The sequence below is a fragment of the Schistocerca gregaria genome, chromosome X (genome assembly GCF_023897955.1).
Source record: "Schistocerca gregaria isolate iqSchGreg1 chromosome X, iqSchGreg1.2, whole genome shotgun sequence".
Taxonomy (NCBI): Eukaryota; Metazoa; Arthropoda; class Insecta; order Orthoptera; family Acrididae; genus Schistocerca; species Schistocerca gregaria.
Genome location: NC_064931.1, coordinates 378,612,915 through 378,634,360, shown reverse-complemented (window position 1 = coordinate 378,634,360; position 21,446 = coordinate 378,612,915). Strand labels below are relative to the sequence as shown.

The following is a 21,446-nucleotide window of genomic DNA, read 5'->3' as shown; positions in this document are numbered from 1 at the left end:
TTTAACACATATGAAATATCATAAATGGATACTTTGTCTACTTACTTTTATTTCTAAGAAAGCTATATTGAAGAGAAGTATGAATGACTTAGTATAACATTTGCATCTACCAACAATAGACAAACACTTCAAATAAGTTACAAGTGATTATTTTATCAATTACAGTACCCAAGAGACTTGCACCTCTCATCTTTTCTAATTCTTTTATTTTACTCACGTGAGATGAAATTGTATGCGTTAATCCATTCAGAAATGAAGCCAATCACATTCGTTTTGTCCTCAAGATTTACTGTGATGTTGCAGTTGGTATTTTCAAGGACTTTCTCATCCGAGACATCATCACCTTGCATATCTTTGGTGGTGATAGGGTCCACAGGGGCAGAGGGAGAATGGGAGAACTTTTTGCTTGTAATGTGGGGTTTTACATATGGACCATACTTTTGTATGTCTGTAATGAAAACAAATAATGCTGCCTTTATAAAACTGGCTTGTTCTTCCTCATCTAATCCCAGCTATATATGCAGTTAAATCATGTAAACTATTTTAACATTATTTATGAGTTACAGTTTAATAAATATTTTTTTATTTTGTTAAATACTTTTCATAGTAACAGGTAAATGATACTACAAAAAGTTACTTTGTTATTTACAACTCTTAGGGAAAGTGCAATATATGCATAGATGATACCATCCATATTGTGTTTGAAGGAAGCGTTTGTGAAGTGCAATAGTTCTGGTCAAAATTTGCTTTCACCAGATGGCCATCAAGCAATGACAGAAAGAAGAAATAAAGCCTTATTTACAGCAAACAGAACACAGGTGCAAATTTGTATTGAATGCTGTTTGTGGCATTCATGGTGCTGGATACATTTCAGTGAATATCACACCAATACACTACCATATCTACACAGTAATTAACAGTGCTCCCAACTGTTGATATCTTTCCTAATCTAACTGCAGTTGTTGCACAACAGAGAACACAAAATTTCATGCTATTAGCAAAGAAAGGTTAGTGAATCCTTGTTAGTATTTAATAAATGTTGCAGTTTATACAGCTGACAATTACTGAACTCTTTATTTTGAAATAAATCAACTGAGTAATTCCTTCATAAAAGAGAAACTTTCCCCTAATTTTTCAGCATAGTTATTCTGTACTGTATGACTAACCAGCAAATGAATGACTGCACACAGAATATGTCATTATTATAGCTCAGCTACTGACTTGCATTGTGCATCACATGTTCTCAGATAATGCTATTTCAAATGGTGCAGTGTGCAATGACAGAAAAAGGTGGTGTTGCTGCTGGTGATGGTGCTGGTTTGAGTGAGGGTGTTGGGGGGGGGGGGGGGGAGGGTGGAAAACTTTTGATGAAGCATAACAGTTCGTTTTCTGACTGTTAACATTGTAATTAATCTGTTTTTTGTGCTTCTAACCATCCTTCAAGAATCTGTTACTTAACTAATATGATACTGATTACATGTTTGAAGACAGCGGTATTGCTGTAGCGGCAACGCTGGTTCCCATCAGTTTATTGAATTTAAAGGCTGTTGAGCTTGGATAGCACTTGGATGGATCTGTATCTGGGTCTGCTGAGTGCTGTTGGCAAGTGGACTGTACTCAACCTTTGTGAGACCAACTGAGGAGCTACTTGACTCAGAGGTAGCAGCACCAGTCACGAAAACTGGCAACGGCGAGGAGAGCAGCGTGCTGACCAGATGCCCCTCTGTATCCACATCCAGTGACAACTAAGGTCTGAGATTGACGCAGTGGCTAGTTGGTACTGTTGGGCCTTCAAGGCCTGTCTGGACAATGTTTGTTTGTTTTAATGACATTGTTAGTAATTTTTCCACAGCCTACAAAATCTTCTCTCTAGTTCATAGATGAGGATCTACAGTAGATATATTTGTCTCTTTTCTCTTAAGAAGTTCTTGGGAAAAGCAGAAGAAACTAGCAATAGAGTATGCAAAATTTTCTTTCTAACTACAGTGCACAGTTTTAAAATTAAGTCTACTAACTTTTGAGTTCTAATAATTATTTCTAACTAAAATTGCCACTTTTTTTCCAATTTTCCACTTTAAAGTGAATCCAACTCTCAAAGTGTGTTCACTTCACCCATCAGTCTAACTGAATTTGATATCTCAAAAGATCTGCCACTGATTTGGAAAGAAAACTTATTCAGCTGTTGACTAACTCTTAAACTGCCTGCCAAGGTCCTATATGGCACACATCACCTCGCTGTTTCCCTTTACTGTGAGACAGTGACTGACCAGAACTTCATATTGACGAACACTGTTTCATCCACATTCCATTAAGTTCAGTAAATGCTGATTCTTCTGTGATGCAGAGCATATCACTCAAAAACATTGAGTTATCACTGTAATTGATCTTGCAGTAGTGAAAACACAGTGCCTTATAAAAAGAGTGAAGCAATAACAAGATATGGTGTCCATGTAACTTCATAGAAGTACAGATCATCGGCAGGTATGTAAATGCTTAGAGTTGCAGTTCTTAGTGACAGAGGGAGTGGACACCAGAGTGCATTGATGTTCATGTTTAGTGTTGTTACGAGGCCTGTTTAGGGTATATATACATTGTAAACAGCATCAGTTGTTGAGTGGTCACTGTGAAGGACACAGAGGCAGCACATACCCCTGTGAATCAGTGTTATCAGCAGGTAACAGAGTTTGAAAGGGGCCTCACTGTGGGTCTCCATTTGGCTGTATGGTGGAATCATGGAATATCCAGATATGTAGGGCATGTATTGTTCACCAAACACATTTTACCCCTTCACATCAGTGCCTGAGAACAAGTAATGGAGTCCATGCAACATTCTGTGTCATCCTGCACCACTGATCAGAGCCTAACAGTAGCTGGACTAGGGAATTACCATCCCATGCATTGCTGCCACACCACAACCCAAATGGCTGCTTTTGGAGTGGTACTATGACTGGGATGTATGGGCTGTTGATGAATGCCATCACATTGTCTTCAGTGATGAACTGTGTTTCTGCTCTACCTCAGATAACCAACAAAAGTGAGTATGTCACTGACCTGGGGAGAAGTTCCAGTCCTCCTGTGTTTTGAAAGGCACTGTGGTGTTACTCCTTTATGACTTCAGGTCATGACTGATAGAGTTGAGGGAACTACACTCCTGGAAATGGAAAAAAGAACACATTGACACCGGTGTGTCAGACCCACCATACTTGCTCCGGACACTGCGAGAGGGCTGTACAAGCAATGATCACACGCACGGCACAGCGGACACACCAGGTACCGCGGTGTTGGCCGTCGAATGGCGCTAGCTGCGCAGCATTTGTGCACCGCCGCCGTCAGTGTCAGCCAGTTTGCCGTGGCATACGGAGCTCCATCGCAGTCTTTAACACTGGTAGCATGCCACGACAGTGTGGACGTGAACTGTATGTGCAGTTGATGGACTTTGAGCGAGGGCGTATAGTGGGCATGCGGGAGGCCGGGTGGACGTACCGCCGAATTGCTCAACACGTGGGGCGTGAGGTCTCCACAGTACATCGATGTTATCGCCAGTGGTCGGCGGAAGGTGCACGTGCCCGTCGACCTGGGACCGGACCGCAGCGACGCACGGATGCACGCCAAGACCGTAGGATCCTACGCAGTGCCGTAGGGGACCGCACCGCCACTTCCCAGCAAATTAGGGACACTGTTGCTCCTGGGGTATCGGCGAGGACCATTCGCAACCGTCTCCATGAAGCTGGGCTACGGTCCCGCACACCGTTAGGCCGTCTTCCGCTCACGCCCCAACATCGTACAGCCCGCCTCCAGTGGTGTCGCGACAGGCGTGAATGGAGGGACGAATGGAGACGTGTCGTCTTCAGCGATGAGAGTCGCTTCTGCCTTGGTGCCAATGATGGTTGTATGCGTGTTTGGCGCCGTGCAGGTGAGCGCCACAATCAGGACTACATACGACCGATTCACACAGGGCCAACACCCGGCATCATGGTGTGGGGAGCGATCTCCTACACTGGCCATACACCTCTGGTGATCGTCGAGGGGACACTGAATAGTGCACGGTACATCCAAACCGTCATCGAACCCATCGTTCTACCATTCCTAGATCGGCAAGGGAACTTGCTGTTCCAACAGGACAATGCACGTCCGCATGTATCCTGTGCCACCCAACGTGCTCTAGAAGGTGTAAGTCAACTACCCTGGCCAGCAAGATCTCTGGATCTGTCCCCCATTGAGCATGTTTGGGACTGGATGAAGCGTCGTCTCACGCGGTCTGCACGTCCAGCACGAACGCTGGTCCAACTGAGGCGCCAGGTGGAAATGGCATGGCAAGCCGTTCCACAGGACTACATCCAGCATCTCTACGATCGTCTCCATGGGAGAATTGCAGCCTGCATTGCTGCGAAAGGTGGATATACACTGTACTAGTGCCGACATTGTGCATGCTCTGTTGCCTGTCTCTATGTGCCTGTGGTTCTGTCAGTGTGATCATGTTATGTATCTGACCCCAGGAATGTGTCAATAAAGTTTCCCCTTCCTGGGACAATGAATTCACGGTGTTCTTATTTCAATTTCCATGAGTGTACAATCACTTATCAGTATGTCACAGACATCCTGCATTGTCAAGTGTTAACCACATGCAACAGCATCATGATGACATTTTTCAACAGGACAAGGATGGTCCACACATAGCATGTGTTTCTGTGAACTGTCTGCATGGTGTTGAGGTGCTTCCTTAGCCATTACGATGTCCAGTTCTGTACCCAATAAAATGTTTGGAAGCATCTCATACTGATAAGGGGGCTCATATTGCCAAGATCTTTAGAAATATGATTTGAGATTGTAATCACCACAGTGCATTACATGGCTTCTAAACCTGTGAAGTTTCATTTTGTTTCTTCCTCCCCTTGTGGGTGATCCACTTTTATTTCAAGCAGTGTATGTTGTAAGGGAAACTTCAACATCAAGAGTGATAAACCATTTCATCAGAAGAGAGGTGGTGGTTTGAAGCTTCTGATCACCAATCTATAACCCATTACACTGCATTTAATTCCGAACCTCTCAGCTGTGTCTCATGAAGTGAGGGCATGTTGGTTGGTTGGGTGAACAGACTAAACTACTGAGGTAATCAGTCCCATGTTCCATAAACATGTCCGTCTCTATTTGCCAGCCACACTACAGTGCACTGAAACCTCCAGCCTAAAAGCTTACGCTGAAGGCCAGGCACATCACAAGACAAAGTTGAACAGACAATACAAGAGGAGTAAAAAAAAAAAGAAAAAAAAAAGAGAGAGAGAGAGAGAGAGAGAGAGGTATGGTGAGGGCCTGGGAGATAAGGCCAGGCAACCACCCTCAGTTTGAGGGATAAAAAGCCCTCTTGAATAAAACTTAAAACTATAGTAGCTGTTGAGGCATTGTCACCTAACACAATAGGAAGTCCATCAAGAGATTGGGATAGTGCCACAGGACATGGGCTACTGTCAATTGGGAACCACAGTGACACTGGGGTGGTTCTTTGTGATAAGAGGAGATGACAGTGAGTCAGCCAAGTATGACCGCTGCAGAGCCAGCAAAGGACACTGGAGTCCTTGCGAGTGGCTCACATGGATGACCTCCACACATTTGTTGTCTTCTTTATAGCACGTAATTTATTTGTTGTAGTTAGAGTGCACCATTTGGCATTCCAGATCCCAAAAACTTTACAGAGTATGGCCATTTGGAAATCAGTATCAGGAGTGTAAATCTCCAAAGTTGGTTTACCGGTAGCCTGTTTGGCCAGCCTGTATCAAGTTAATTTTCCAGGATTTTGACATGTCCTGGGGTCCTGATGAAGGTCATCAAACATCCACAGTGTTGGATAGACATTAGTGAATGATGGTGAGGGTAGCACTGGCTGAGAGCTTGTAGGCAGCTTAAGGAGTCACTACAGATGAGGAAGGACTCACTGGTGCGGGAACAGATATGCTCAAGAGCACGAGAGATGGCTACCAATCCTGCAGTGAAAACACTGCAGCCATCAGGCAAGGTACTCTGTTCAGTATGTCCAGCATGAGTGTAAGTGAAGCCAATGTGACCATCTACCATTGAGCCATCACTCTACAGTAGCTGTGAGCCCCATAAATTGCTGAGAATAAGGAAAAATTGGCGGTGGAGAGCCTCAGGATGAGCTGAGTCTTTTGGGTCTTGTGATAGATTCAGACAAAGCTGTGGCCAACGTAAGGACCCTGGGGGTGTATGTGAGTGGATCCAGAGGAAAGGTGGTAGAGGGAAAAAACTCAAGTTCGCACAGAAGGAACCGAACATGCACTGCTATCATTATCCATAATCTGGGCTGCCATTGCGAGAGATGGATTACCCTGTTTGGGAAGAGGAGGCAGTAATTTGTTGGATGCTCAGGTGAACTACAGACATGAGTGACATAATTAACAAGCGGTTGTTGGTGCTGGTTCTGCAATGAAGGCACCCCAACCTTCATGAGTAGGCTGTTCACTTGGGGCTAGTTCAGAAAGCTTCTGTCGCAAGTTGAACCCTGCAGTGGTGTATTGGATCCAGTATCCACAATGCTGAGGGCAATGCCAAACTGTTATCCAGGCTTCCATAATCAAGGCGGACTGTGTTACTCCTGCAGCAAAGAGTGTTAAGACGCTGTGAGCACTTTTGCTTAAGCTGATGAAGATGGGGAAGCCAAGTTAGCAAGGCATCGAAGACTAGTTACAAAAAGCGGTAAGTCTTCACTATGTTAAGTAGTAAGCCATCAAGGTAAAGTTCTGGATGTGGGTGGAGAGTACGAGGGGGTCAGCTGAAAGTTGAAAGCCATGGGTGAGGGCCCATGAATGCACCTTACGTATGGCTCCCTACAGGTGGGATTCAACAACACTGATACTAGAGGAGTAAATCTGAATGCAAAACATCATCAGCATATAGGGAAGGTGACAGCTGCTGCTAGACCATTAATGGCCACCAAAAAGGGAGGAACACTCAATATAGAGCCCTGCAGGACCCCATTCTCTTGGATATGGGCTCAACCATAGAAAGCACTGAATTAAACTTGGAAAGTACAGAGTGACAAAAAATTCTGTATGAAGATTGGGAGTTGGATCTGGAGACACCACTTGTGTAATGTAGTGAGGATGTGATGTCTCCATGTTGTGTCATAGGCCTTTTTTAAGTCAAAAAACATGGAAATAAGGTATTGACATTGGGCAAAGGCTGTACAGATAGCTGACTCCAGATATACCAAATAATCTGTGGTGAAGTGACCAATGCTGAAACCACCAGAGACTCAAGGAGCCAACCAGCTACTAGCTCACTATGTGTTTGAGCAACTTACACAGAACATTGCTGAGACTAATGGGGCAGTAGCTGTCCATCTCTAAGAGGTTCTTACTAGGTTTCAGCATTGGAACGATAATGCTTTTGCGCAGTTGTGATGGGAACTCACCCTTGCTCTAGATGCAGTTGAAGACTGTAAGGATTGATGCTGGTAATCCACTGAGAGATGTTTAAGCATTTGATAGTGAATATAGTCTGGCCCTGATGCTGTATCAGGACAATGGGTAAGGGCAGTAAGGGATTCCCACTCACTGAATGCAGTATTTTATGCTTCCATATGGCATGCAGTAAAAGATAATCACTTTTCTTCCACTCGCTATTTTAGGATACAAAAGGCAGTTTGATAATTCTCGGATGCAGAAGTTCCAGCATAATGTGCAGCCAAATGTTCAGCGATTGTGTCTGGGTTGGTACAGATAGCTCCATTCATGGAAACCTCAGGTACACCTGCAGGGGCGTGGAATCTCTAAAGGCATCTGATCTATGTCCAAACCTGAGAAGGAGAGGTATGTGATCCACTGGTTGAAACAAACTGTCCCAAGCATTCCTGCTTCTTTCTTTTTATTAGTTGGCAGGCCCCGGCACAGAGCTATTTAAAGGCAATGAGGTGCTTCATTGATGGGTGCTGCTTATGATGTTGGAGAGCCCGCCTACAATCTCTAACAGCCTCAGTAATTTCTGGCAACCACCAAGGCACTGTCTTCGACTGGGGGTTACTGAGGAGGAGGGGATTGTCAAGATGGAAGCAGAGAAAATGGTCGCAGTCACGTTTGGGACAACCACATCGATATTGCCATATGGTGGAGACCGAATAGTGGCAGCAGATAGGAAAGCATCTCAGTCAGCCGTGTTACGAGCCCATCTGGGCAGGCGACCAGGAAAGTGATGCTGGAGTTTGTACAGGAAGATTGGGAAATGATCACTACCACACAGGTCACCAAGAACTCTCAAGTGAATAGATGGTAGAAAGCCAGGGCTACAGACTGAAAGCTCAATGGCTGAGTAGATGCCATGCGCCACACTGAAATGTGTGGGAGCACCAGTATTTAAAAGACAAAGATCGAGCTGTGTCAGTAGATTTTCGACATCTTTGCCATGGCCAGTGCTTATGGTCCCACACCACAGAGGGTTATGGGCACTGAAATCACCCAGAATTAGGAAAGGAGGGGCGGGCGAGTTGAGAAACCAGTGCAACCAATACATGTTGAGGTACTTTGCCATGTGGGGAAGACAGACATTGCAGACGGTAATACCTGCGTTGCCCTTACCCTGACAGCCACAGCCTATGAAGTCGTTTAGAGGTACTTATGAGTTTCCATAGCTCATACAGGTGGTGGAAAAAACTGCTGCAATTCCACTGGAGGATTAAGCTTTCAGTGTACTGGGAGAGCATGAATACATTGAGGAGGTATTTTATGCCCCAAGGTCACCTGCTGCCACCTGTTGAGGACTTGTGGCCTCAGTGTCCACTGGTTTTGAGGCTCCAGTGAGATCTAGGACCTCCACCTCATCCACAGAACTGGAGCTTACAGGAAGTGTTTGTGTAGGAGCCACTGGGCTCTCTTTTTCATTATGATTTTCTTTTTCTTGACCTCTCACTCTATGTTGCTTTCTCTGGCTGGGAAGGCTTCTCTGAGTTTGTCTCAGGAACTGATGATGATTGCAAAGCCTTATGACCAGCAACCTGTGGACCCTTCAGCCACTGGCTGGTGTCCAGCTTCACAGCAGCAGAAACTTAGGAAGGCAGTGTCCCATGGGACCCCTTCCTTGCAAGAGGAGCTGGAGGAGGCATTTGCTACTCCAGCTGAGGGGTGGAGACCGATGTCCTTGATGGCAGCAGGAGGGAGGGTGGGCATTGCTCCTGAGCTAGATGTTAGGGGAGTAACGGGAGGAGGAGTGCCTCCAACCATCAAGCTGGCTGGCGAAATCAAGCAGCCCTGAGGGCCCACTATACAATGCACAACAGGCAGGCTTGCTGTCACCAGAGAGGGTGACATCATCGTAGTTACAGCATAGGATGATATCATGTGCACAGAGTTTCGGCAGTCATATTTCTTTTTTGCCTCTGTGTAGGTCAGTCTGTCCAGTGTCTTATAATCCATGATTTTCCTCTCTTTCTGAAAAAATGGAGCAGTCCAATGAACAGGGGGAATGGTGCTCTCTACAGTTGACACAAATGGGTGGAGGGGCACAAGGAACATTAATGCGTGACATATGTCCGCAGGAACATTAATGCGTGACATATGTCCGCATCCCCGACATGTGGGGCTGTAATTACAACAAGAAGACATGTGCTCAAATTTCAAACATTTGAAGCACCACATAGGGGGAGGAACATAGGGCTCAACATCACACTGGTATATCATCACCTTGACATTTTTAGGCAAAGAATCACCCTCATATGCCAAGAGGAAGGGACCGGTAGCAACCCTGTTGTCCTTAGACCTCCCTATAGACAAGCCGGACAAAGTGTAAACCTCTTTGCTGTAGGTTGGTATGCAAATTGTCATCGGACTGCAAGAGGAAATCTCTATCGAATATAATCCCCTGGACCATGTTTAAGTTCTTATGAGGTATAATGGAAAGCAGGACATTACCCACCTTGTCACAGGTGAGCAATGCCTGTGACTGGGCAGGAAATGCTGTTTTTATCAGGATTGACCCATTCTGCAATTCTGTATTTAGGGACATTCCCACTACTTCCCTGAACTTGTCCTCTAAGTGCTCTATGAAAAACAGAGACTTTGTTCTTAAAAAGGATTCACGATCAGACCTTGCACAAATAAGAATTGGTAGAGTGTGTCTGTCATTGATCCTAAGCCCTGTGTTTCTCCCACAGTATAGCCAGTGAAGGGAACAATTTGGGGTCATATCTGTCAGCATTATACTGGCCTTTCCCTTGCTTAAAGACTGCTGGGGCCGTTTGATCACCAGCATCAAACAAATTCATCAGCTTCATTGCAGGCGATCTGCCCTGAAGCCACCCACTCCGATCAGGGGCTCTCCCCATGGGCACCTCCCAGCTGCAGCAGAGGGTACCTGGCAGGACAGCCATTGTTGGAAGTCCCCAGGTAGACAGGCATCTACTCCTTGGTACATGTGGGGAGCTAGCAGCTCAAGCATCAGCTGTGTGATTCCTGTTTAGTCAGGGGGCTACAACCAAGTGGGTACATGATGACCCCCCCCCCCCCTCCGTGATGGATGGAATGCCTACTGTGCTGGATATTAGGTGCAAAAAGATCCATTTTTATTGTGGGTACAGATGATGTACCCAGTGGATGTAACTTATGCACCCAGTAAGACGTCCTTGCCCAGAACATGGATTATGGGTGCAATTATATTTCTATTACAATAATAGGTGCAGAAGTTCTCAGTGCACGATGAATACATGATGCACCACATAAGGCATCCTTCCCCAAATGGCCTGCGTTTCTGTAGAATTTTGAAAGATGGAGGTCAGACAATAAAAGGAGATCATAATTTATTAAATCAAAAAGGAAGAGACTCCTTGTGGTTGCCTCTTACAACAGGCAGTAACACCTCAGCTCTATTCTAACTCCCAAACCCGCAGTGGTCGGGGGGTGGGGTGGGGTGGGGGGTAAGGGGGCGGCATGTGAAACTACTACAGTATACACACACATCCATTACATTCACATAGACTACACGAAGATATGTACGACACAACTCTCACATAGCCACAAGGAAAGAGCCAACAGTGCATGGATGATGAACACCCTTTCCATTCAGTGACTGAACCACCATGTGGGATATCCCAGCCAACAATGCCACATGATATTTAACTTAATTTATGCCAACATTTCACTAAGGTAGGAGTGCCAATTCTCGACATATTCTAATAGAAGACATTTTCTTCCTGAGTCACAATGACATACACAAATTGCAACATCAAGAAGGAGTTGTGCGGCATAAAGGAAAGTTGGTAGGTGTGTTTCTGCATCTGAAAGATGATGTCAATTTTGTATGAATCACGTAAGAGTGGCAATAGTAGCACCACTATGAGGATGCAAATCAGATTTGCTATAAATACAAGCTGTAATGGTGATGAGCATAAATTAACTTTGAGATTGAATGTGGTGAGTTGATGTGGGTCAAGAATGCCTTAAGGTGTCAAAGATGTCATTATTAACACCCCATTGAGTCTGAATGAGCTAGTGTAACAGGGCTACAAGAAGCTGGATGTTCCTACTGTGATATTGCAGGAAGACTTGGCATGAATGCAGTCACTACACATGTCTGTTGGCAGCAGTGGTCAAGAGAACGTACAGTTGCAAGAAGAATGAGCTCCAGAAGACCATGTGGCACTACCTAGAGGGAAGACCACTGTGTTCGGCCTATGGCTCTGACACATCATACTGCAGCTGCATCAGCAATTTGAGCAGCAATTGGCACCACAGTGACACAATGAACTGTTACAAACTGGTTTCTTCAAGGATAGCTCCAAGCCAGATACCCTGTATTGTGCATTCCAGTGACCCCGAACCACAATCATTTGTGCCTTCAGTGGTGTCCAGCAAGAGCTCATTGGAGAGCAGGTTGGAAGTCAGTTATGTTTTCTGATGAGAGCTGGTTCTGTCTCGGTTGCACTGATGGCCATGTGTTGCTTAGAAGGAGACCAGCTGCACGCCTGCAACCTGGAGTTATAGTCTGGGGTGCAATTTCATATGACAGCAGGAGCACTCATGTGATTAGCCCATGCAAATTTGTACACCAGTTTGGTGATTTGACCTGTTGTATTATCATTCATGAACTGTGTTCCAAGGGATGTTTTCAGTGGGATAATGCTGACTCACATACTGCTGTTATAACTCAATTTGCTCTACAGAGTGCTGACATGTTGTCTTGGCTTGCTCGATAATAAAATCTGTCTCCAAGCAAGTATATATGAGACACCATCAGATGATAACTCCAGCGTCATCCACAAACAGCATGAACTCTACCTGTATTAACTGACCAAGTGCAACAGACATGGAATTCCATCCCACAAATTGATGTCCAGCACCTATACAACACAATGCATGTATGTTTGCATGCTTGCATTCAACATTCTGGCAGTTACACTGGTTATTAATGTTAGCAGTGTATATTGTTACTAAATCTGCTACAATGTGCTTAAATTCTTGAGGACTGAAACTAGTTTTTGAGTAATTGTAGCACAGTCACAACTACACTTGTGCAACTAAAACTTACAATTATTTACTTTTATGTCTGTCATTCCCTTTCTCTGTTAAAACATCATAAAATTCCATTCCACTTGAGGTTCTTCTTCTAGCATAGGTCTCATGATCTATATCTTCATTATCACACATCTCTCACTCTGATCTACACACAATGAACACTAAACAGTGTCTGAGCTACTGTTATGAATACTGAAAGGACTGAAAAACGTTTGGTGGTGATGATGAAAACCAGGAAGAATAAAAAAGGTGAACATAATTAATTGTATTTCCCTCTTGTTCAAAGTTGTCTAGCATTTGCGGATTTTTTTCTCATTTAAATTTGAGGATCATAAAAGTTATTTTTTGTATTTTCTAATGTGAAAATGTAAACAGAAAATAACAAAAGGAAATGCAATTTTTGTTTGAAAATTTATAGCTTAATAGTAATCTGCTTAGATGATGGCGAATTTCAATTTCCATACACCTAATGGGTAATTTGAGGAACAATTACTTAATAATTACTTTATGTTTTCCATGATGTGAGATTAGTGATGTTGTGTATGGCTGAATGCATTCTTTAGTAACAATTTAAGTACAGAATGGAAGAGGAATGAATGAAATAAGTTAAAGAGGAATGTTTGGACAGAATACCTAATCTGAAATCACGGGCATAACAAGTGTGACGGGGACCCTGAGAAAAGTATCTAAAGTGGGGCCCCTCCCCCGTGCCAGTCCTCTGTCCAATGCATCAAAACATCACCCACACATTGCCTCTCAGTGTAACTTTGCACTGAATAACTTTTAGGATAAGTAACAAGTAGGATTCAGTTTCCTTTTTAAATTTTATTGCTACACTTTCTTACTCATGAGAATTCTGTTCACAAAATAATATTTGTTTCAGTCTATAGTTGCAATTTTTTAATTTCACCTGCTGCCTACTGTTTTCAGTATACGCACATTCTATGATTAACAAATTACAGACACATAGTTAAAATAATAATGTAAGAAACATTTATAAAATATGTTCTTCCTACAGAAATAGTGGATGTTTCTTATAATATCATTTTAACTATGTATAGTGATTTTTTGATCATAGGATGGCCTGAGGATGGTATTGTGTACCAAAAATTATAGCTAGTAGCCAAGGTAACATATTGACTCTATAAACTGAAACAATTACTTTTTCTGTGTGTACTGACACTGTTGCAACTGGCAGTATATCAGGAATCTGTAGAATTATGTTCACCAGAATTTGAAGATTGTCAACAAATCTTTCTTTAGGTACATAAATGGCACTGTACCTTCCAGTCCAAAACGCTAGGTTTAATAGCTTTAGCAGTATCTCATGCAACAAGTTTCTAGATCTGACATTGTAGCAAGTTAAGCTCAAAAAATTTATAGATAACTGATTTGAAAAATGAGTGCTTCTTGATTAGCCTCAGTTGTAAGTGTCAGTTTGCCACATCTAACTCTCATGAGTCATGTGTGGACACCATGGTCCAAAATTCAATAATTCATTTGGCTCCTGATGAGGAGTAGTATCAACATGCCCTTCAGCTTGATGGCCCTGTGTTAGAGGAAGTTTCGAATACTGCACAGTCGTTTTAAGTCTCCACTGTGGGTCGCCAATTAGAGGCTTGGAGTGATGCCACGAATTTTGACTGTGTGCAGCCCAAGCCTAGTGCACTGGGGAAAGAGGAGGTAGCTACAGTACACATGAGCCAACCGGGCTGACAGTGGCAAACACGTCTTGGCAGCAGGGACAGTGAATGCCATTTACTTCCTGCCCCTTTTGTTTCATAGAGCACGGGTGGGCAACTGGGCCTCTTGTCATAAATGTAAAAAATAAGTGTCACATAGCAGTGATGTTTCAATCCTCAAGAGTCATTGCAGGAATTGATGAACATCAGTATTTGTATTATTTTGTCATTGTGTTTGCTGTTGTCTGCAGGCCAGAATAAACTTTTCATTGAACTGTGACTGATGGATGAGCCATTATGCTTACAAGTTGACATGAGAGCCACTGTGTCCCTACCAAGTATCCACAAATATGTTAGGATCAGGTGTCTGGCACTGGTGCACACCAAGCATCAGTCAGTAAGCTGTAACAAACAGCAGATTCCTATTCAAAAATGGTTCAAATGGCTCTGAGCACTATGGGACTCAACTGCTGTGGTCATTAGTCCCCTAGAACTTAGAACTACTTAAACCTAACTAACCTAAGGATTCGAACCTGCGACCGTAGCAGTCGCACGGTTCCAGACCACCGCGGCCGGCGCAGATTCCTATTCTTGGACAATTCACAGCCAATATATTTTACATGTCAGTTGTCCTTTCCATAACATACTTGGTGTTTAATAATGCAAGTACTGAGAAGTTTTTTGGGTCAGACACTTTTGCTACTTTTGGTTTTTCTATTATGAGTCTGGTGCATCTGGTGTCAGATCAAGTGTTTTACCATGAACTGGATTCTTTGTGTTCTGAGTTTTTAGATCTGTTTGCCCAAGTGGTAGGTTCTGCAAACAATTCGCAACACACATCACCTTCAAACACTCCACCAACCTTGCTTTTTCTGGGTGCAGCTGGTGCCAGCAGCTTTACATGACCAAATCAAGACAGAGCTCAATCACTTAATTTCACTGGCAATGATCAGACTGATCTCCTCAACTGAATGGGCTAATCCCTTAGTGATTATAAAGAAGTCATCTGGTCAACTCTGGCTCTGTTGTGACTTCAGGGTCACTATTAATGTATAGTATGACATAGATACATATCCCTTACCTCTCCCATAGGAATTGCTCACAAAGTTGGCTGCAGTCAATTCTTTTTGAAGATCAACTTGGCCTACCTTCAGATTCCATTGGGAGAGGCAACAAAACAGTTGCTTGTAGTTACTGTGCCTTTCAGCCTCTGTCAGAATAAATGGCAAATGTTTGGAGTCTTTGTGTGCCTGTCATCTTTCAAAGTTTTTAGAACAGGTTATGTTAGTTGTCATCATTGCCTCAACTATCTTGATGATATCATTGTGAAATATGCCATCATGGAGGACCACTTAAGTAACCTGTGTTCTTTGTTTACTGTACTACAGAATGTGGGTCTCAAATGTAAACTGCGACAGCAGAAGCAATTGTCGAGGTCCTCTCAAAGATATTCTCCACGGAAAGCTTGCCTTATACCCTGATTTCAGGCAGTCGCCCTCAGTTCATTGCGCAATATTTCAGGGATTTTTGTACACAAACAGCATTCGCCATGTCATGGTACCTCACTTCCATCCACAGTCGAACAGCAAGGCCAAATGCCTTGTTCAAGTGTTTTAAGGTGCAGATGGGCAAGTACATTGAGGAATTCCCATTGGTGGAGGCTTTTTTTTATTTTTTTTTTAGAGAATGTTGCCAATTAGGCTCAAGAGTCTCACTGAGCTCTTGCATGACCAAATGACCAACATTCACACATGCTGCTCACCCTCTGGCTGCCAGGCAGGCATCCCTCAGCAGCCCTGGGTTTGTCACTGTTTGCACATGGTGCACCAGTCTGGGCCCGAGATTGTGGACCGCGCTCTCAATGGATTCTGGCCATTGTCCACAGCCAGCACAGTTGCTGTGTCTTCACAGTTCACATAGGAGATCGGCTCAAGGCATGCCACAAGAGCCAGTTGCATATCAGGATGGATGTCTGCCCCTCTTCAAGTAAAATGTTGTTCATCAGCCCTGGCCACTCCTGGGGCAGGCAGGCCTGATCGTGCCTGCCTGAACTGGTGGTCGAGGCTTAATCCGCACTGCAATCAGTTTGCTTCCAGTGGTCAGTGCTAATCTCTCACTCTGCACTGAGGTGTAGTTTCCATCATTGGTGAAGGAAGTCATGTCTTGTTCACTAGAGCCTCTCCTCTCCAGTCTGCCATTGTCACTTCCTGTACCCATACCTCTCATTATGCACTTGATGACAAGGTGGTTCTTGCCCCCTGTAGCCAGTCCTGTCCACCGGCTGCCCCAGTAGCTGCAGGCAGCAAGGGTCCCCTTGTCTCATTCACTTTCACCCATACATGTTGCTCTAAGCAGATCAGGAACTTTCACACATTTGGCTGCCACCTGTGTCACTGTCACAGACAGTATGGATGTCTCTGCAGACACTGCATCATGGACCTTCCCCCTGCAAGGGAGGAGGAGTGTAGTAACCCACTAGCTGTTGCACCTACCATCCACATATGAAGTGAGTTGGGTCACTATGGCAAGTGTAGTGTGTGCCAACAATCAAACAGCATGGCCACAGCCACCCAAGGTAGCCATGAGGGGCAGTCCAGTCACTGACTGTGGTCACCTGTTCCACTGTGCATGTGCATGTGCAACACAACTCCAGTGACACCAGATGGAGGCTGTCTTTATAAGGCCATACATAGGCCTCCAGGCTCTCAGTTGTCCAGTGTATTCATTATTTGTAACTATATCCAATATAATCTTGTTTTTGTAACTCCACGATTTGATAAATAATAACTGTTTTATGATCCAGTGTTTCATTGTGTTACTAGATAGAACATAAATATTATTAACACTCAACCTTTTTATTTTTCATGTTTACATATTTACTTCTCAACATAGTCACCCTGGGGATGGAAGTTGTGTCTTCATCACCAGAGCCTCTCTTCACCACTCCACCCAACAAGAAAACAATTTTTTGATACAGGCACCGGTTGGTTGATAGGGCCTCAACCTCATCTCCACTTCCATGACTGCATCACCATCAAAGTTAAGTCCACTTGTGTTTTGCCTTGCATTATCATGCTGAAGGAGAGGGTGTGTGGATTAACTCTTCCAATTTGAGCTTTCAGTTTTCTGAGTGTCTTTCATGCACAAACATGGTTATTTTACATACCAGCACATTACATGCTACATTTTGGAGCCGTCTAGTTGCAAAGAGTTTCAACTTGTGTTAGCAACTAGGAAAGTTGATCGAGTAATGTGAATAACATGCAATACCTGAACAAACATAAAAAACAGAATACAAAATTTGGAGGCATTATTTTTCAGCACAACCTCACAAATGTTGCCTGCAATTTGATATAGGGCATGTATGTATCACCAGTGCAAGTGAGCCTACGAGCCTGAGGTGAAGCAATATTTGTCAGAGGACACTAAACATCATAGAGGGTTGCATTTATCATGAACCTCTCACCAAATGCAAAGTTCCAAGTGATTGTAAAATAGCTCAGGTGACTCCAGTATATAAGAACGGTAAAAGAACAGACCCTAAAAAATTACAACCCAATGTCCTTAACATCCATTTAATACAGAATTCTTGAACATATTCTCAACTCTAATGCAATAAATTTCACTGAGACAGAAAAGATTCTGTCCACAAATCAGCACAGATTTAGAAAGCATCACCTGTGTGAAACTCAGATTGCTCTTTTCCCACGTGATATCCTATAAACCATGGATTTGGATTAAGAGGAACTGGCAGATTTCATATTCATAGATTTCTGTAAATCATTTGACATGGGGTCCCAACACAGACTGCTAACGAAGGTGTGAGCAACCAGAATAGGTTTCCAGATATGTGATTGGTTGGAGGACTTCGTAAGTAAACAGAACCCAGTACATTGTCATCGATGATGAGTGTTTGTCAGAGACAAGCGTATCTGCAGGAGTGCTCCACAGAAGAGTGATAGGACTTCTCTTATTCTCTACAGAAATAAATGATTTGACAGACAATGTGAGAAGCAGTCTTGTTTGCTGAGAATGCAGTGATGTATGGGAAGATGTCATTGTTGAGTGACTGTAGGAGGATACAAGATGAATTGGGCAAAAATTTAGTTGGTGTCTGGAATAGCAGAGTGCTCTAAATGTTTAAATATGTAAGTTAATACAGATGAATAGGAAAAACAAGTCCATAAAGTTCAAATACAGCATTAGTAACTACTGCTTCATATTGTCACAATGATTAGATATCTGGGTGTAAGACTGCAAAGCAAAATGAAATGGAACGAGCACTTCATGGCAGCAGTAGTGAAGACAAATAGTCAACTTCAGTTCATTAGGAGAATTTTATGAAAGTGGGGTTCTCCTGTAAAAGAGACGACATACATAACACTAGTGGGACTCTCGTGAGGACTGAGTGAAGGTTTGAGATTTCCACCAAGTCAGATTAAAGGAAGACATTGAAGCAATTTAGAGGTGGGCTGCTAAATTTGTTACTGGTAGGTAACACAAGTATTATGGAGATGCGTCGTGAACTCAAGTGGGAATCCCTGGAAGTAAGATGGCATGCTTTTCACAGAACACTACTGAGAAAATTTAGAGAACTGGCATTTGAAGCTGACAGCAGACCTGATTCTACTGCCCCCAGTATACATTTCATGTAAGAACTATGAAGATCAGGTAAAAACAATTAGGGAGGTGTATAGGCAGTCATATCCCTTGCACTATTTGCGAATGGAGGAAGAAAGGAAGTGACTAGTAGTGATACAAAGTAACATCTGTCATGTATCATACAGTGGCTTGTGGAGTGTGTGTGTAGATGTAGATATAGATACAGCAGTGAACTAGTTGCATTCACCATCACACCATTTTTTAGCGTAAACAGTGAGGTGTACCAACAATCCTCCAGTGTAAAACTCACATGAAGGCGGTTAAATGGTTGTCAACTCAAATAATGTGGCAAGATATCAATATCATCAGATTGCAACCCCAATACCTTACGGAATAGTTGTTACGTCAGTAAAACTTTAAGAAACAGACTTAAAAATGTGTCAATGAATATCATCTGCAGGATATTAGTTTGTATCGGGGGCAAACAATGCAGTTGGCACAAGATACTGAACAGTATGGTATGCATGTGATGAAAGAGGCATTGTGGTTACACTAACTGTTAGCCATCCTATAACTTTACATAGACAGAACGCTGCAATAGGCACATTGAAACTGCCCATTAGTCCGAGGATGATATGCAGCCAGATGTATATGGACATCTGCACAAGTAGAGGTATACTCACAATAAAATTGCTGACTCTGTGGAAAGCCATTTCATGACTGTAATGTTCCGGTAACAATGTTTGCACATGGCGTACCAGTCTGGGAGCTTAAGTTGTGGACACATACACAATGGATTCTGGCCATTGTCCACAGCCAGCACTGTTGCTGTGTCTTCATGGTAAAAGAATGCTGCAAAGCTATCTGCTTTCATGTATATGGATGAGATCTGAATTGTAAAGCTGGCCATTCATTTAATTTATAAAAGCTTCAAACAATATACTGAACTATTGATTTGAAAAGTAGAATGTTGTAACACTCCTTTCTCCTTCCAAATATGTAGGCCATGTCCAGAGGATGCCACAGAAAGATGATTTGCAATATCTGCCACCTGAATTTTGAGGAGTCATCAGTTGATTAAGAACAAATGCACAAAAAGACAACTAGACTTGTGACTTTTATTAATATTTTCTCATCACATAGTTTCTTATTATGTGCCATTGAACAACTGTATAATGGCAAAGCATTTTTCCTACTAATATTATACTGGATATGCTGCAGAGAGTGATTCAAAAATTAAACTGAGAGTGTGCTAAGCCAAGACATCATTCAGTCAAAGATAGTTCCTCCATACTCAAAGAGTTATATTGAAATTAACAACTGCTAGAAAACCAAACAATGTAGATTCAAGTTTTGTGTAAGAGACAATTGTAGTCACTGTAAAATTTATGAATTCATTGAAAGTATTTTGTACTGTACTACACTGAGCAGCCATTTAGGTAGAAAGTGAAACAAAAGTGTTACATAGGCACTGTTAACCACCATTATTTAAGTTGATTGATTAAAATTGTGATGTTTTATAATTGTGAGTATGAATGATGAATAACCATGCTGACACTAATGTGTGAATAGGTAAGTTATATTTCATAGAACTGGTGATTTGAATCAAATTGATTTCAACAGCACTGCTTGGATGTATGGCTTTGATACTTAAATTATGTACATGATGCATGCTCCCTCATGAAAGTTTTCTTTGAGTTAACATAAATGTTTTTGTGTTATTTTGATGGTGGATTAAAGTTATACATATTGATCTAGTAAGTAATAGTGCCTGTGACTTATTTGGTTGACAGTACCAGCAACCAGTCTGATAGTCAAAAAATTAGAAATTCTAGGCATTTTAAGTGTTATGATTCTGTTGATGTTTGTCACTGCTCTGCACATATATTTTATTTCGAAATAAAAGTTGTAATGACAGCTCCACATAGGCCTACATAATTTTTTAATTACATTTACTGTACGTATGCCATGAATGGTGAGTAGTTTCTTGTAACTGCAGATTTGGTTACACATATTCCAAAAAGAGCCATTGTGCCACAGTAGAGGTCTGCTGCTTTAGTTAGAGCTGTGACACAGATTTAACCAATCTCAACTGCAGATTCGTTGTACCCATAACACCCAAATTTGCTTTCAGATAAGTGATTGTCACAAAAGCATAAGTCACAAGACCTCTCATTTCCCACAATCCAACACCACCACAAATTTATGAAATTCTGGCAGAATTTAGTAAACTCCTCTCCTGCCCTCCTTTCATTTAATGCAGATACACAGTTGTATAGGTTCAGTTATCTACAGTCAATGTAGTTTTGCTTCCAGATAAAACCAGTATTTTTACAAAGGTAAAAAAAAATTGTCTGTAGGAGGTGGGAGATGGTGGTGGAAGGAAAGAGTATTGTAAAGTTACATCAAATGCAAATTCTTAGTCATACTGATTGAATTCATTTAAGTTCGTAAAATTGCACAGAAATACAAAGTGAACAATTAAAGTCACTTTTGAAGAATGTTTGAAAGGTATCATAATACATACTGTTATGTGCCTATTATTCACCATGTTCAATTTATATAGATATGCAGAACTGTTCTGGGTGCTATGTGTGTGTAAGTACAATCCTTTTGACCTCCAGCGGAATGTTGTGTGAACCACAAAAAC

General features: G+C 42.6%; 1 protein-coding gene across 1 annotated transcript in view; it reads right to left on the bottom strand.

Annotated features, from left to right (window-relative positions):
- The window catches only part of LOC126298069 (protein eva-1), an 869,024-nt gene that overhangs the window by 2,409 nt on the left and 845,169 nt on the right, over nucleotides 1–21,446 (bottom strand). The window contains exon 6 of the mRNA XM_049989388.1: nucleotides 218–448. Coding sequence (XP_049845345.1) covers nucleotides 218–448 — 231 coding nt within the window. The remainder of the gene's footprint in view (nucleotides 1–217; nucleotides 449–21,446) is intronic.